The 14,907-nt window shown below is 63.0% G+C and overlaps 2 protein-coding genes across 3 annotated transcripts; both read left to right on the top strand.

Annotated features, from left to right (window-relative positions):
• Nucleotides 1-208: 208 nt before the first annotated feature.
• On the top strand, nt 209-5,008 carry CIRBP (cold inducible RNA binding protein). Of its 2 annotated transcripts, none has more exons than XM_022565654.3 (7): nt 209-311; nt 1,359-1,467; nt 1,552-1,658; nt 1,752-1,890; nt 1,971-2,052; nt 2,169-2,239; nt 4,560-5,008. In XM_022565654.3, the coding sequence occupies exons 2-7, from the start codon at nt 1,365-1,367 to the stop codon at nt 4,562-4,564; spliced, it is 507 nt and encodes a 168-aa protein (XP_022421362.1). In that variant the 5' UTR covers nt 209-311; nt 1,359-1,364; the 3' UTR covers nt 4,565-5,008. The 2 variants fall into 2 exon arrangements, with proteins under 2 accessions (XP_022421362.1, XP_022421361.1); XM_022565653.2 differs by lacking the exon at nt 4,560-5,008 and adding an exon at nt 2,616-3,380 and having other exon boundaries at nt 210-311.
• Nucleotides 5,009-5,838: 830 nt separating this feature from the next.
• FAM174C (family with sequence similarity 174 member C) lies at nt 5,839-8,634 on the top strand. Its single transcript, XM_089905901.1, has 4 exons — nt 5,839-6,239; nt 7,367-7,483; nt 7,751-7,807; nt 8,254-8,634. Exons 1-4 carry the CDS (start codon nt 5,956-5,958, stop codon nt 8,555-8,557), a joined length of 762 nt encoding a protein of 253 aa, XP_089762027.1. The 5' UTR covers nt 5,839-5,955; the 3' UTR covers nt 8,558-8,634.
• Nucleotides 8,635-14,907: the final 6,273 nt, after the last annotated feature.

The raw sequence follows: 14,907 nt of genomic DNA, 5'->3' as shown, positions 1-14,907 counted from the left end.
TCCCGCGCGCGGGCGGGGAACTGCGGACCATGCGCGTCCTCGCCGTTCACTGTGCCCCGCGCCCGCTCGCGGGAGGGGGCGCGGCCGGTACAGGCCCGGCCCCCAGCTCATGAATATGAGGCACAGCCACGGCCTCCAGGGCTTCGGATTGGCCGGCGAGGGGCGGAGGGGCGGGCTCGGGGGCGGGGCCTAGCGAAGAAGTACATAAGGCGGGCGCAGGGCGCCCCCCCAGTCACTTCGCGCGTTAGGAGACTCGGGTCGTTGTGCTGTGCCGTCTTCCCGCCTGCGTCAGGGACCTGCCCGACTCAGTGGTGAGGGCCCTGGCGGCACCGGCTCCACGGGCCCGGGGCGGCGGGCGGCCTGCGGCCGGCCGGACGAGGCGGGGCGGCGGCGGCACGCCCCTGGGCGGGGGCGGTGCCGGGGCGGGCCCGGGGTGTAGTCCGCCCCGCCGGCGGCGAGGGGCAGCGGAGACCGGGCCGAACCGCGGTCGGAGGGCATCCCCCGTGGGCCAGGGTATTCGCGAGCGGGACACCGCCGCAAAATGGCGGCCGCGAGCACGAAGCTGCGCCCTGCGAAATGGCGGGAGCGCCGAGTGCCCGGATGGAGTGGCGTGGGGCGCATGCGCGCGTGGGTGGGGCCAGGCTGGGGCTCCTCCCCGATTTCCCGTTGGAGTAGTGCGAGGGCGACACAACCCCGGTGCCACCCCCAACGCCCCAAGTTTGGGTCCCAGTTACGTGCTGCAGGGCGCCTTCTGGCCTGTATTTCGGAGCCATTCAGCGTAGGCTACCAGCCTGTAAAGGGTCGGTATAAGCACCGCCCCGCTTTGATATCCCGGCGCAGAGTTCCCGCCCCGCCTGCATAGCGCCCTGCAGTGGACCAAGCACGTTGCCACTCCGCCCGCCCCGCGACGGTCGGGGTAGGAGTTAGCCCCTCGCTGTTTGCAACGGGCAGAAACCAAGGTGCACTCAGCCAGTGACGATGGTGGCCGATGCCTGCCTTCAGGGTGTAGCCCTAAACGTCCCGTGAGGGCGTCCCCTGCCTGGAGTTTTGGGGCTCCACAGCCAGGCAGCACTGAGTACTGCAGAACCGCAGTGTGGCCCCAGCTTTCAGGGACCCCCCAGTCTGGGGAGCGGAGTTGGCCCAAACACAGAAAAGCGGCCAGGGACCCAAAGTGATAAAGGAATTAAGGGTTTGTTTGAATTAAGTCCTGGGTGTGGGCTTGGGATGGTTAAAGGGCAGAAAAATAGTTTCCCAGCGTTTCCCCCCGAAACATACGTTATTTGTATAAAGTAAAGTGTGGGGGACGTTGAGTCTCAAAGACCCTGCAGGACCTCTGAGGCTTTTGATGTTTGTCACAGGCCGCCATGGCATCAGATGAAGGCAAGCTTTTCGTCGGAGGGCTGAGTTTTGACACCAACGAGCAGTCACTGGAGCAGGTCTTCTCAAAATATGGACAGATCTCAGAAGGTGAGGCTGGTGCCAGACTGGTGGCTGAGTGGGGTTGCTCACGGGGAGGGCTGGGTGCTGACCGCGGACCTCTCCCCTGCACAGTGGTGGTCGTGAAGGACAGGGAGACCCAGCGATCGAGGGGCTTTGGGTTTGTCACCTTTGAGAACATCGACGATGCCAAGGACGCCATGATGGCCATGAACGGGAAGGTGAGGGCCGGCTGCTCTGGAGTTCAGTGGGTCTGGGCTGCAGACCGAGGGCGGGAGGTGCAGAGGCTAACCGTGTCCACTTCTGGTCTCCAGTCTGTGGATGGGCGGCAGATCCGGGTCGACCAGGCTGGCAAATCGTCTGATAACCGATCCCGCGGGTACCGAGGTGGCTCTGTCGGGGGCCGGGGCTTCTTCCGCGGGGGCCGAGGTCGGGGCCGTGGGTTCTCCAGAGGTGAGTGCCACTTGCAGGGACAAGGTGGGGGCACTGCTGCAGAAGCTGACACTCACTTCTCCTTCCCGTCCCGTCTGTAGGAGGAGGGGACCGCGGCTACGGGGGGAGCCGGTTCGAGTCCAGGAGTGGGGGCTATGGAGGCTCCAGAGACTACTACAGCAGGTACGGGCGGTGGTCCTGCGCAGGGGGGCCTGGGAGGCTCTGTGGGGACGCTGGCACGGGGACTGGTGAGAGTCCCCCGAGGTGGCCCCCGGCGCTCACCTGTGTCCTTCCTGCAGCCGGAGTCAGAGTGGCAGCTGCGGTGACCGGAGCTCGGGCGGGTCCTACAGAGATAGCTACGACAGTTACGGTAAGCGGCGCTCCAAGGGCCTGTGGTGGGAGCTCAGTGAGCCTCGGTGCCCTCTGGGCAGTGCTCAGACCCGGTCACTATGTTTGCCCCGTAAGGGACGAGACTGTCCTCTTGGGTCTCGGTGCCAGCAGCCACTTCTGCCACAGAACGTAAAGGCAAAACCAGGCTGACCAAGGAGGAAAGGGAGAGCGAGGGCCCACCGAGCAGAGCAGGCCGCATCCGTGCATGTGGGCCGTGCCCGCCACCCTCGGCCATGGGGGGGGTTGGTCGCTCCCGAGCCCCCAGGGCTGAGCCCCCAGGTTTGGGCCGGGAGTGGAATGCTGCCTCTCGTCGCGTGCTTCAGCGCCTTTACACTGTGCCTGCTTCTTGTTCTCAGCTACACACAACGAGTAAAAATCCTTCCTGCTCGAGATCGTCCTTCCAATGGCCGTATATTTAAAGATTTTGGGAGCTCCGCTGAATCGTTAATGTGTAGTGATCACACCTCCTTGTACCCACTTTTGTAGTCTTATTGGTTCTGATCTTGTCAAACACAGCCTGACTGCTTCTGGCCCCCAGATGGCCTCGTTACTACACTTTGCTTTTTAAGGAAGCGCTGTCTGTTTTTAAGAGTCTTAAAAACGTTTTGAAGAGCACTTCCAGTTTTACCTTTTTACCGTGAGCCAAGAGTTCTTTTTTTAGAAAATCACCAGGGGTTGTGAGAGTTTTGTTTTTTTGTTTTGGTTGTGTTGCTTTTTTCTTTTTCTTTTCAGTGGGGTTGGCCCCATGAATTTGGGTGCCCCGAGTCACTTCTCTTTGAGATTGAACAGACTCTGAATCTGCTCTTTGTCGGAAGCTGAGCAAGTTGTAGCTTTTTTCCAACTCGGTGTCACGTTTCTGAGTGTAGCGTGGTAGAACCGTGCGGGTGGCAGCAGAGCACCCGGGCTGCCCTGGCCCGGCCCGGGCGCCCACCTGTCGTGTGGGACCCACAGTAGACTTGCAGACATCCCCGAGAGGTTCTTGAAAATGTGTATTTATATTGTCCTTTTTTGCCGGAAGACGTACGCATATCCCGTCAATGTTGTATCTGAAGTGGTGAAGGAATTCTTGTACGCAGTTTTCTTTGGCTTCACGAAGCCGATTAAAAGACCATCTGAATGAACCTCGCTCTGACCATCTCCCTTTGATTGCACCACACGCGCCCTGCAGGGGCTCGAGGCAGGCAGACCTGAGCGGAGAGGGCAGCTAGAGGACTAGGTCCGCAGTCCCGCCCGAGGCTGCCACAGCTAGAGGAGAAAGGCAGGGTCAGTGACGCTGGCTGGGCCCCTGTGACAGCCAACGACCACCGGCCCCAGTTAGGCGAGCAGGTGGGTGATGGGAGCGGGCTCTCGGACCGCAGGGCAGCCCCGGAGCGCTTCTGGCCGTGGCAGCCAGAAGGCTCGATGGGGCGGGCAGCCTAGCAGGGACGGTGGACACGGGGGCGCCCGACGCTGACCCTGAACTCCGTAGTCTAGAAGCAGGCCAGAGAGCAGACACAGGCAGGGTCCCCGGGTGACCACAGACTGACCGGCTCATTAGCTAGCTCTGCTGTTGCTTTACAAGTTCTGAGCGTTCTCTGCTAGCCTATGGAAGCTGCAGCCCCTCGGAGGACAGAAGTGTTGTGCGCCCAACAGAAACCTCTGAGACGCAAGCTGCTCCCTGGGCTAGCTCATATGTGGAGATAGTCCTGTAATTCGAGGTAACTCCTTTTGCTCGTCCGCATCCCTCCTCTTGTTGAGAGCTCATTTGAAAGTAAAGTCGTGTACCCGGGGAATGTTCCTTTGACTTTTTTGCTTTTTCTTTTTCCTTTTTAAAAAAAAAAAAAAAAAAAAAAATCAAGCTAGAACTAAAGGCAGACCCCGGCCGTTTGCCCTTCCCCGCCTGCAGCCAGGCGAGCGGCCCGGGCAGTTGAGCAGGATTGGAGACCACCAAACGCCCCGCCTTTTGGAATTTTTTGTTCATCAATTGACTGTCTTTTCCAGACCTCTTTGAGTCACACTCCTAACTAGCTCTCTCTGATGTCTGTTGCTGCCATGAGTTTTTTCTCAGAGCCCGCGCCGATTTCTAAGCAGCTCCATCCCAAGTGGGTAGCTGGCTCTGCTTAAGAGTACAAAGTGACCTGGCCCATCTGAAAGGCGCAGGCCCGCCCTGGGCACGTTGGCCCGTGGCGGGGCCTCTTGGGTTGGCCCCGATGACTAGCTTGAGACCCTCCTAGGAGCTGTGGATGGTTTCGGGGGAGTCGGGGAGGGGCGGCTGTGAGCTCAGCCAGGGTGTCAGGATTAACACTCCTTTGCTTTGGCAGGTTGAATGGAAGCCAGTGCGACCCGGAAGGGTGACCCGAGAGCAACAACGACCTGGGGTCACTGCCCCAGGAGGAACTTCACCCGGGAGCAAGAGCCAGCGGCACAGCTGCCTGCCCTTGCAGCCCGTCACCTGTAAGTGCTTCTCGGCGGGGGAGACATGTGGCCCTGTGGCCCTGCGCCCTTGTGGTGGGTTCTCCCCCGTCCTGGCTGTGTGACCCCTGTCGGGGGCAGCATCTTCATCTCCTGCTGGAGCAGCCCTCGTGTCCCCCTCTCACCTCTCCCGTCTTTCCAGCAGGTGCTTCACTGGCGAGGTTGGGGTGCGGGGCTTCAAGGTGCTCCAGGAGGATGGGCGTGTGGTGCTGGCACGGCGGCCAGTCCTCACTCGCGATGTGACAAGACAAATGTGGAAGGTGCATTTGAATAAAGGGATGGTGTGTACACCTACAAATCTGAGTCTGGTGTGGGGTGCGTCGTGGAGGGCGGACGCTGAGCTTCAGCCTGAGGCCTGGCCGGAGGGGCTGTGGAGGGGAGTTCGCTAGAGATAGCCTCCTCTTGGGGCCTTCGTTCTGGCCACGAGCTGGATCCAGACCCGGAAGGCCAGGCGGCAGTTCATTGCCCCCCCGGGGCAGTTCTCTCGGGCAGAGGGAGCCGTGGAGGAGGTGGTCCCTTGGCGGCGCGTCCCCCGGAGCCAGGCAGAGGCCTTGTCAGAGTAACCCCGGGCACCTTCAGCTTGTCCGCCCCCGGAGCCGGCCTGCCTTCCCAGGCTGTTTGCCTCCAGGCCTGGTCGTGGGGTGCAGAACGTTGGGGCTGAGCCCCGGTTCTAGCTGCCTTGGGCTCTGGGAGAATTACCTCAAGTCTCAGCAGGGTGAGGTCCGGGTCACCGGTACCCCCCCCACTTCTCCCACGGGGTGTGTCTGGTTCCTCCTGGCCCCCGCCAAAGGCGGGATGCCCAGGCTCACAGCCGGGACAGGTCTCCCCTCCTGGAGGGCCAGGGACAGCGGGCCACCGTGCTGGTGTCACCGAAGCCCAGGGCGACTGGGGGCGGGGACGCGAGAGTTCCAGGGCCTAAGTGGGAGGGAGGCCCGCAGGGCACGGTCGCGCCTGTCCCCTCATCGTAGTCCCCCTGCGGGGCGGCCGCGGTGCTCACGCTCTGGGCCGGGGACACAGAACTGCGGCTCCGAGCCTTCGGGGGCGGGGTGCTCGCGGAGCCGGCGGGGCGCGGGGTACCTCCCTGCTTCGGGTGAAGCGAGGTGAGCGGCCGGGGGCGGTGGCGGGCCGGGCCTTTCCGGGAGCCAGGCCCCGCCCCCGCGGGCCATTGGCTGGCCCCGCCCCGGCGCCAGTGAGTGACTGCTCCTCGCGGGGGCGGGCGCGCGCGGCTACCGCTTCCGCCGGGCTATGGGGCTGCGTGTGCTGCCGCCGCGGCTCCTGCTGCTGTCGGCGCTGCTGCTGTCGGTGCAGCTGTTCGGAGCCGCGGACGCCACGCCCCCGTCACTGCGCCGCACGCAGGCCACGCTCTTGCCGCATCCCGTCGTGAAGAACGGGACCCAGCCGGGCGCGCCGCACAACACCACACACCCTTGGCCGCTGGGCTCTCCGGACTCGCCGCTTCTGCGTTCCCTCTACGTGGTTACGGGCCTCATCGTCCTAGCCGTGCTCTACTTCCTCATCCGGGCATTCAGGTGCGTCAGGCGCACGCCGCCGCCGCTGCCCTGGCGCGGCCAATGGGCGCGCGCCTCGCGCCCCAAGTGCTGCGGCGCGAAATCCCCGCCTCTCCGGCGCGGTTCGCCATCGTCACGTGGGTGGGGACGTGGGTGGTGAGTGGGTGGGGACGTGGGTGGTGAGTGGGTGGGGTCATGCAATCACGTGACGAGCCGCTTCTTCGGGATGTTGGGGTTGGTTTTCGAGACGCAGCCACCGAGACTAGAGGTTGCGGGATGATGAGGGCACCGGGAATTCCCGGGACCCTCTGCGGCTCCCCCAGCCCGGTGACGACGAGCGCAGCGCCCACTAACCCAACTTGCATCTGCCACGCGGGCCTGGCCGCATCCTTTCCTGTAGTTAACGCCCACAGCCTGACCAGGGCCCGGCGGGAGCCTGCCCCCGCACCTTGCTCCTCCTGTTTCTTCAGCCCAGAGCTGGCCGTGATCGTCAGTGTTTAGGTTCTGCCCACGCTCTCCCCAAGAGTTGAGGACCCCCTTGCCTTCCCCGCGGCATACGCCCTGCCCCCTGCAGGCCCGTGACCCCGACCCCCTCCTCAGGCCCGTCCTCCCCGTTTGGCTTCCTCTCTGGGGCTGATCTCCAGAGGGCCTTTGTCACGCAGAGCTGATCATATCCAGATGCTCTGAAGGGGCCTTTTCTGTCTTGCATTGACACTGCTGTGGGTACACAATGTTCGTCTCCCATCTGAATACGTGCCACATCCACCACAGAGGGTCCCGTGCTTTCCCTGGTGGTGGTCAGGAGCCGGGGCTTCTGCCCGTGACAGCCTTCTACTTGATATCTTTGGCAAACTCTCTCTAAGGCTCAGTCGTCTCATTAGTAAAATGGAATTACAGCGCCCCCCTCCCAGGGGTCCTCGCCCAAGGGCCTACGCCCTGGGGGCCTGCCAAGGGAGATGTGCACAGCAACTCATAACGATTGTGACCATTATGAGAAGAAACGCAGTTGGAACCGGAAAGTTCACAGCAAGACTCTGGGAGTCGAGCAGACGAGCATTATCAGAGAAGGTGGGAAGCAGGGCAGGGTGTCAGCAGCTCCAGCGAAGGGCCATGAGAGGGCCGCTGAGCGAGCCTGGGTCTGCTTCCAGATTGAAAAAGCCGCAGCAGAGGAGGTACGGGCTCCTGGCCAACACCGAGGACCCCACCGAGATGGCATCGCTGGACAGCGACGAGGAGACGGTCTTTGAAACAAGGAACCTGAGATGGTAAGGCAGCCCTCCACACACCTTCAGGGGCTCCTTGGGTTGGGGGGGGTGGGGTCAGCAGGCCAGAGAGTTAGGAAGACTGTCGGCCGGTGAGGTCCTCGGTGCGGTCAGCACACAACAGTGGCCGGGCCTGGCTTTGCCGTCGCAGGCTGTGTGGCCTTGTCCCAGGGACGTCCATCTCCCAGCCTCAGTTTCCCATTTCTTTAAGATGGGAATGGGCTGCAGTGCTTGAGTCAGTGGGCACTTGCTCTGGGCCTGACCCCGAAGGCCAAGATCAGTGTCAGAGGTGGAGAATGAACTGCGAGGTGCTACCAAAGCTGGGGGGTGGGTCAGAGACGGCCTCTCCACGGCCCCAGCCAGGGGTAGAGCATCCCAGGCAGAGGCAGTGGCAGAGACAAAGAAAGAGGGCTGACAACGGAGGTGACCCAGTGGCCACTGGGCTCAGGGCCACTGACAGGGCCTGAGCGGGGAGGGATGGCCTGTTTAACCCCAGCTTATCGGGGGCTCAGGCACAGAAGCTGAGAGACCACAGGACGATTCTGACTTTCCAAGCCCCCCGAGGGAGGTGCGGGTATGGCCTGGGAATCCCTCTGGTCCCGGCATCTCCTGGTTGGGGCACCCCTTTCCCCCGGGTAGGGAGTTGGCAGGGTCTGCAGGCTGGGGGTGGGGGCTGGGCATGTTAGAGGCACAGGCACAGTGGGGCGGGGGCGGGGCGGGGACGGGGCGGGCTCCCCACCCAACACTTCTCACCTCCTACCTCTCGTTTCCAGATGTACAGGTCGGGAAGGCAGCATTTCCAGCGGCCTTGTGGGAAGGACGAGAGACAGGGCCCCTCCCAGGGCTTGGAATGCCCTGCTGATTCTCCTGCCGCCAAAGAGCTTGTGTGGGGCCTGCCCGGCCTGCCAGAAGCCGCCCCAGCCCTGCCCCCGGACAAGACCGCCCAGGATACCGGCTGGAAGCCAGAGGGTCCCCGGCAGCAGCACGCAGAACTCTGAGGTCCCCTGGCCACGTTGTGACTTGTGCCGATCACCCTTCCTGGTGGGGATGCGGCAGCCCCAAGCTGAGGCCTGGTAGGCGGGTGGGCTGGGGGGCCTGTCTGGGAGCACCATATCCCTGGGCTGAGGACAATAAAGGCAGCCAGTGGTTCTGTAGCTGGTACCCAGCTCCACAGTGGGCCAGACCCAGCGCTCTGGCTCATAGGTGGGGGGTGGGCAGCAGACCTGGGCTCCATGTGGGCCTTAGTTCTCCCACCTGTGACCATTTGGTCCCATCCTCAGGTGTCCAGAGGGTCCCGTGAGGAATCCCACAAAGGAGACAAAGAGATGGGGGAGAACTACTCCCACCTGCCTGGAAAAAGACCCTGCCAGTCATTGTTTTTGAGCCTAGGGAGAACTCCTATTCATCCAGCAAAGCTCCTGCTCAGGGTTCCCCTGTCCATAATGCCTTCAGCCTGGGGCCCCTAAGGGCCATGCTCTCTGCCTCACCACACTCACACCACTATTTTGGGGGTGTTTCCTGAGGAACCCCAGGCTGTAGTGTACGGGTCTGGAGCTTTCTGCAGCCTGAGGCTCCCTGTGCCCACCCTGCCTCTCCCCCATCAGCCTCTTGTGGAATCACTGATGAACCTGGTCCCCCATCCCGGGAAGCCTATTCTGGCACTCAGGCCTCCGTTCCGGCCATCTGAGATCCATCGTGGGTGCCTGAGTCCCACTGGGGCACCTGACCCTCATCCTAGGCGCCCCAGTCCCATGGGGGGTACCTCAGCCTCCATCCTGATCACCTCAGCCCCATCCCTGGAACTTGAACCCCTTTCAGGCACCATAATCCCCTTGGGGCAATCGACCCCCACCCTGGGCACCTAACCCTTTTCCCACCTGAGCCCCATTCTGGGCACCTGACCCCCCCTGGGGTACCTGACTGCCCATCCTGGCCACCTGCGATCCATCCTGTGTACCTGAATCCCACTGGGGCAACTGACCCCCATCCTGGGCACCTGACCTCCTTTCCCACCTGAGCCCCATCCTGGGCACCTGCACCCCATTGGTGTGCCTCAATCCCCATCCTGGCCACCTGAGATCCATACTGGGCACCTGAGTCCCATCGGGGTACCTCAGTCCCCAACCCTGGTGAGGGGCTTGATGAGTTCCTCTGTGGGCCTTGCTTCTAGGCGGAGTCCAGCTGTGGCCTGTTCCCCGCCCGCACCCTGTCATTGTGGTCCTGGAGAGTGGGAGAGGTGGGGCTGGCCTGTGGCTGCCCACAGCCTGAGGTCTCCCCGGGCCGCTGGCCGGAGGCACCGAGGCCGTGTCGTTAGCCGGAGCTGTCATTAGGAGGAGCTGCCACCAGGTGGCAGCCTTGTGCTGCCCGGCCTCTACCATGCTGGCCTGTGGTCTCGGGGTGGCCTGAGGCAAATCGTTGTACAGGTGGGGAAGTACTTCGAAGTCGGGGGCCCTGTTTCGCACGACTTTTCGACCCCACCTTGTTGCCATGGCCACCATGGGATGGCCCCAGCCTGCTGCCCACTCAAGACCCATCAGCCCCTGTGGCCCGTCTACCTTGCAGTCCTGCTGGTCTTCCTGGCCCGGCCTGAGCCCGGGTTCCTGCGGAAGAGCTGTCATGGTCAGCTGGCCACCCCTCTCTCCAGCCAGGGTCCTCTGCCTTGGCCCCCAGTTGGCTTCCTTGGGCATCTCTGTTGGCAGCCCCCGACCCTGCTCCAAGTCTGCTCACACTTCCTCTCCCCGCTCTGGTGCCCAGCTGCCGCCTCCAGGAAGTCCTCACTGCCCCTGCCACCCCCATTCTTTGGGAGGGTCCTGTACGGAGTGGCGAGCCGGTCCCCAGAAGCCAGGGAGGGTTGAGAAAGTGAGGCCATAGTCCCTGGGAGGCCCTGAGATGTCAGGCCCCCTGACCCCCGGGCTCTGGCCGCCCTTTCTCCCCGTCTGTTCACTCTGTGGGTCTCTCTCCATGCATCTCTGTCTTTTTGTCTCTGCGTCTCTGTCTTTGAACCTCTGCTCATCTCCCTGTTGGTGTCTCTCTCCATCTGCACCGCCTCTCACTCAGCCTCCCTGGGTTTCCGTCTGTCCCTCTCTGTCACTCTGTCTCTCTCCGTGTCTGACCCGCTGGGACACGCTTTTTTTTGGGGGGGGGACACGCTTTTAACAGGCGCTCAGACACCGTCCACGGCCCGCCCCCAGCCCCCACCCCGTGATCTGCGCCCCTTTCCCACAGCTCTGAGCGATTTCTCGAGCTTCAAAAGGCACATTAATTACTATAATGAGGTCAGGAGAGACCCGGCGCTCTGCCATCCGGAGGCGGGAACACACCGCGTGCCCCCGCAGCCCCGCGCCTCCTGCCCGCCCCCCTCGGGTGGGGGGGAGCCCCGCCCGCTTCCCGGCCCCTGCGCCTGTCAGCGCCGTCCGCGCGCGCACCGCGCCCCCGGCGTTAGTGCCGAGTAATTGGCAGCCCCCGCCAAGGTTAATGCACTATTAGCGGGAAGTTCTCGGTGGCTAAGAGACGGGAGAGGGGCCTGTCAGCGCGAGATGAAAGGCCCCCGGGCCCGGATGGCTGGAGGGCCGCGTGTGCGTGTGCATGCCGGCTCGGGAGGCCTTCCAGCACCTTCTCCGCACTCACACACGGGCACAGGCATGACACGGCTGCGAGGAAAGGCGACACGGCCGCCAGGCGTGCGGGACGGACACAGGGCACAAGCCCACACGCGCGCATACACGGGTGTCGCCCGCAGCGGGTCCCAAGCCCGCGCCGGGTGAGGGTGCGCGGACCAACAGCCCGGCGCCCTCGAGGCCCCTCCCACCACCTCCGTCCCCCAGCCCCCACCCTAGGAGTGCCCACTGACGCGCAGCAAAGCAGCCCCTTCGGCCCGGGGGCCACGTTGGGGGTCTCTGGTTCCCGGGAGCGTCGCTGTGCAGCTAGACGGCCTCGCCCCCAACCTCGGTTCTCCATCTGGGGACTGGGGCCGGGAGGGGGCGGGGAAGCTGGTCAAGGCCAGGCGTCTTCCCTGTAGGTGGGAGCCCCTCTGCTGGTTCTGACGTGCTCTCCCTCGGACGTGGCCCCCGCTCCCCTGGGGTCAGCAGGCGAGGGAGTTGTGCCCTCCCTGGGGTTCCCAGGACCCCTCCCCTGATCCCCCATCCTACCCGGGGGCTCAGCCCCACCCACGTCTCCTCTCTGCGCTGTCTGAGCCGCCACCTCCCTTCTCCACACAGGCCTTGATGTCCTGGTCCCGGACAAGAGTGGCGGTCCAGGTGCCCACTCGGGCACGACTCCACCCAGAGCTGTGCCACAAGTATGGTGACCATGACTAACTATTTATATCCACATTAATTAAACGTAGGTGAAGTCTGAAGTCCTGTTCCTCAATCGCACTGACCACATTTCATGTGCCCAGTAGCCATGTGGAGCTGCTGGTGGTGCCTGTGTTGGACTTGTCCATCCTTGTGGGAAGTTCTTTTGGACAGCAGTGGTCTAGCCCCCAGACTGCCAGGTGACCACTGGGAGGAGGGGGTCTGTGTCCAGGGCCCTGGGGCTGGGAGGGGGAGGAGGGTGGAGAGGAGGGAGGGGAGGGGGGAGGGGGGGGAATAGCTGGGATGACGCCTGCTTGGTCCGGCGCTGCCCTGGCTGTGGAGCTTGCAGGAATCTGAGGTCCGGGCTGAGGTTTCAAGGGCCTGACTGGACACTGGACATGAGGGTGGGAATTTTAATTTACCAGCAAGAGAAAGGGACAGGTTAGTTTGTTTATGCTCAGTCACAGCCTGGAGAACTCTCCTTGAGACCCGCTCTGAACTGGTTCAGTGAAGCCCCAGACCCGCCAAGGCCCTCCGCCCTCCCCGGCGACCCCATCCCGCCTCTTGAAAAGCACTCGAGCCGGAGTGGGCGGTGGACTGGGTCCAATATTTTCTGTAATGAGAAATTTTTGCCTGCATATTTTTAGCTTTCTCCAAAGCGCTGTGGCCTTTGAAGGTTGAGGCGGCACTGGTCGCTGATGCCAAGCCCTGGGAATTCACCCTGTGGGCTGGGACGACAGGTAATGGGTGGTGGGCACTGGGCCGGGGGTCAGTGGGCAGAGGGTGATGGGTATTGTGTGATGTGTTGGAGCTCGTGGGCGGTGGGTGACCAGTGGTGGGTCAGGAGCCAGTGGGGGTGGGCAGGGGACAGTGGGTAGGGGTGATCGGTCAGGGTTGGTGGGCGGTGGGCAGTGGGTGCTGGAGCAGAGGTGCTGGGCACAGACTAGGGGCAGGTCTGGGCCTGGCTCGGACAAAACCCTCCCTGAGTCTGAGGTGGACCTTTGAGCCCAGGAGTGCAGACTGCAGTGGACGGGGACAGACCCCATCAAAAACCCTGCCCTGGGTCTGGGCCTGGGGCTGACAGTCGACTCTGAGTGACCCCTGACCCTGATTGAACCTTGAACCTAAGACTGACCCCGGTCCCCAAAGTGAGCCTGACCACTGACCCTTGATTCCAGCAGAAGCTTACTCCAGAACGACCCCTGACCTTAGCTGACCCCCCCTGCTGGCAGAGCCTGGAGGCTGGGATGGCCACCCACTCTGGGAGGCGACAGAGCCTCTTGGGGGCCCACAGCGGGACCCATCGGGCAGGGGTCCGCGAGGGCAGCTGGGCAGCTGTTCCCACGGCCCCGTCCCCGCCTTGCCCGGGGCCGGACCGTGGAGCAGCTCTGCTCTGCCCTCCCCTCCCCTCCCCGGGGGCCCCTCCTCCGGGAGCACGGCGGGCGCAGGGAGGTTGAATGGGGGACGTGCGCCTTTGTTCCTGTCCCTGCTCGGGCTCTGACCTTGAGAGAGAGACAAGAACAGAAGGAAAACGGAGCTTCTGCTCAAATCCGCTCGGCGGCGGCGGCGGCTCTCGCCTCGGTGGCCCCTGCATGCAAATGAGCCGACCCATCCGGGCCTTTGCCGGATGTCCCCTCACCTGCTGTGCCCTTCTGTCTCCCACACCCCTGCAACCCTGCGGGTCCAAGTCCTGCTGGGTGTGACAGAAGAGACCCTCACCCATCCATGAGGTCCCATGCCATGGAGGGTGCTCTCGTCCCAGGGCAGAGAGAGCTTCTGGGTGGACCCCTTTGCCGGCCAGGCCTGGCACCCCTGGGCTCGCAGCCCCTCTTCCTGGGCTCAGGCCCCACGCCTTCCAGAGTGGTGGCCCCATCACTTCCCAAAGAGCCAGACCAGCCATCCCGGGCCGAGCCTGGCCTGTGTGGCTGGAGCCCCAGGCCCTCACTCCAGCGGTGTCCAGATGGTCTGTTTGGGGCCTTGCCACGTGACCCTGGGCCAGTTCTGGTCCTCCCTCGGCCTCCCGGGCCGGCCCCACCCACCACCTGGGGGCAGGTTCCCACCCTCCTCTGTGGAGCCACCTCAGCCAGCCCTGGGACTTCAAACTTGGGCACCTGCAGTCAATGGACAAGACCCAGAAGCCAGAACACCCCAAACAGATGGGCAGAGCTCCCTGGAGGGCAGAGAACAGAGAACCTTGTGGGCGGAGATTGGGGGGTGACTGAAGTACAGGGAGGACGACGGGCCTTGAAGGAGGAACCAGAATTTTACAGGAAGAGCGGGGAAGGCCTCCCAGGCACGGTGCAGCCCAAGCAAAGAGGGGTGAGTGCCGGTAGGAGAGCAGGAAGCTCAGGGCACGTGTGGAACATGGCCACAGCATATCGGAAATGTGTAGCTGGGGCGGGTGCATTTACCATCCCCGCCTGGCTGGGGCAAAACTTAGTTTGCCGGTCTCTGGCCTCTCAAGGTTCTTGCGAGGAGTTTGGATAATCCCTCACATGGGGACCTTCCAGCTCTTGGCTCCCAGACCCTGCGCCAGGCCTGGGAGAGTGAAACAAAGCCAGAGAAGTGGAATCTGGCTGGGCACCTCTGGCACTTTCCTGCCAGCACTTGGTGACAGCGTACCTCCACAGACTCAGAGTCTGGTGAGGGAGACTATGGCATGAATGAGCACAGAATTGAAGGACAGTCTCCCAGTTCCACAGTCAGCAATTTGCCCCCTTCCTCCGGGAGTGGTCACTGAGTGCCCCGAACCCATCAGGCACTCTAGCTAGCCCTTTGCTGAAGCTGCACCCTCCGCCTGACGCCTCTCCTATCTTCCACCCCGGTCAGACACCGGTGCTCCCACCTGCTGTTGGCCTGGACCCAACTCTGGGCTGCTGGGAGTATTGGGCACCTACTATGCCTGGCACCCTTAGGGGCTGAGGTCAGGATTCCTATTTTGTTTCCTAGATGAACAAACAGAGACTCAGAGAGAAGTGACTGCCCTGCGGTCCCCCTGGGTGGCAGCAGTGGACACTGGCTTTGGACTTTGGTCAGCCTGACAGTAAAACTCTTCACCAGGCTGGGCGGGGTGGTACGGCATTGGCTGGGCCTGGTTTAGGATTTTGGGGTCTGGGTTTGAATGAGGGAGGG

This window comes from Delphinapterus leucas, unplaced genomic scaffold (genome assembly GCF_059928025.1).
Source record: "Delphinapterus leucas isolate spDelLeu-1000000601 "Yukka" unplaced genomic scaffold, BTC_Dleu_Yukka2 spDelLeu_asBTCV2_sq25, whole genome shotgun sequence".
Classification (NCBI taxonomy): Eukaryota; Metazoa; Chordata; class Mammalia; order Artiodactyla; family Monodontidae; genus Delphinapterus; species Delphinapterus leucas.
This window is presented reverse-complemented; position numbering and strand designations above follow the sequence as displayed.

Bases quoted from the DNA above. Each gene is read 5' to 3' on its own strand.
- CIRBP (XM_022565653.2), top strand. From the start codon at position 1,365: ATGGCATCAGATGAAGGCAAGCTTTTCGTCGGAGGGCTGAGTTTTGAC. The intron at 1,659-1,751 runs GTGAGGGCCGGC...TCTGGTCTCCAG, and splicing joins TGATGGCCATGAACGGGAAG to TCTGTGGATGGGCGGCAGAT. The intron at 2,053-2,168 runs GTACGGGCGGTG...TCCTTCCTGCAG, and splicing joins TCCAGAGACTACTACAGCAG to CCGGAGTCAGAGTGGCAGCT.
- FAM174C (XM_089905901.1), top strand. From the start codon at position 5,956: ATGGGGCTGCGTGTGCTGCCGCCGCGGCTCCTGCTGCTGTCGGCGCTG. The intron at 7,484-7,750 runs GTAAGGCAGCCC...CTGACCCCGAAG, and splicing joins GAAACAAGGAACCTGAGATG to GCCAAGATCAGTGTCAGAGG. The intron at 7,808-8,253 runs GTGGGTCAGAGA...TCTCGTTTCCAG, and splicing joins GGTGCTACCAAAGCTGGGGG to ATGTACAGGTCGGGAAGGCA.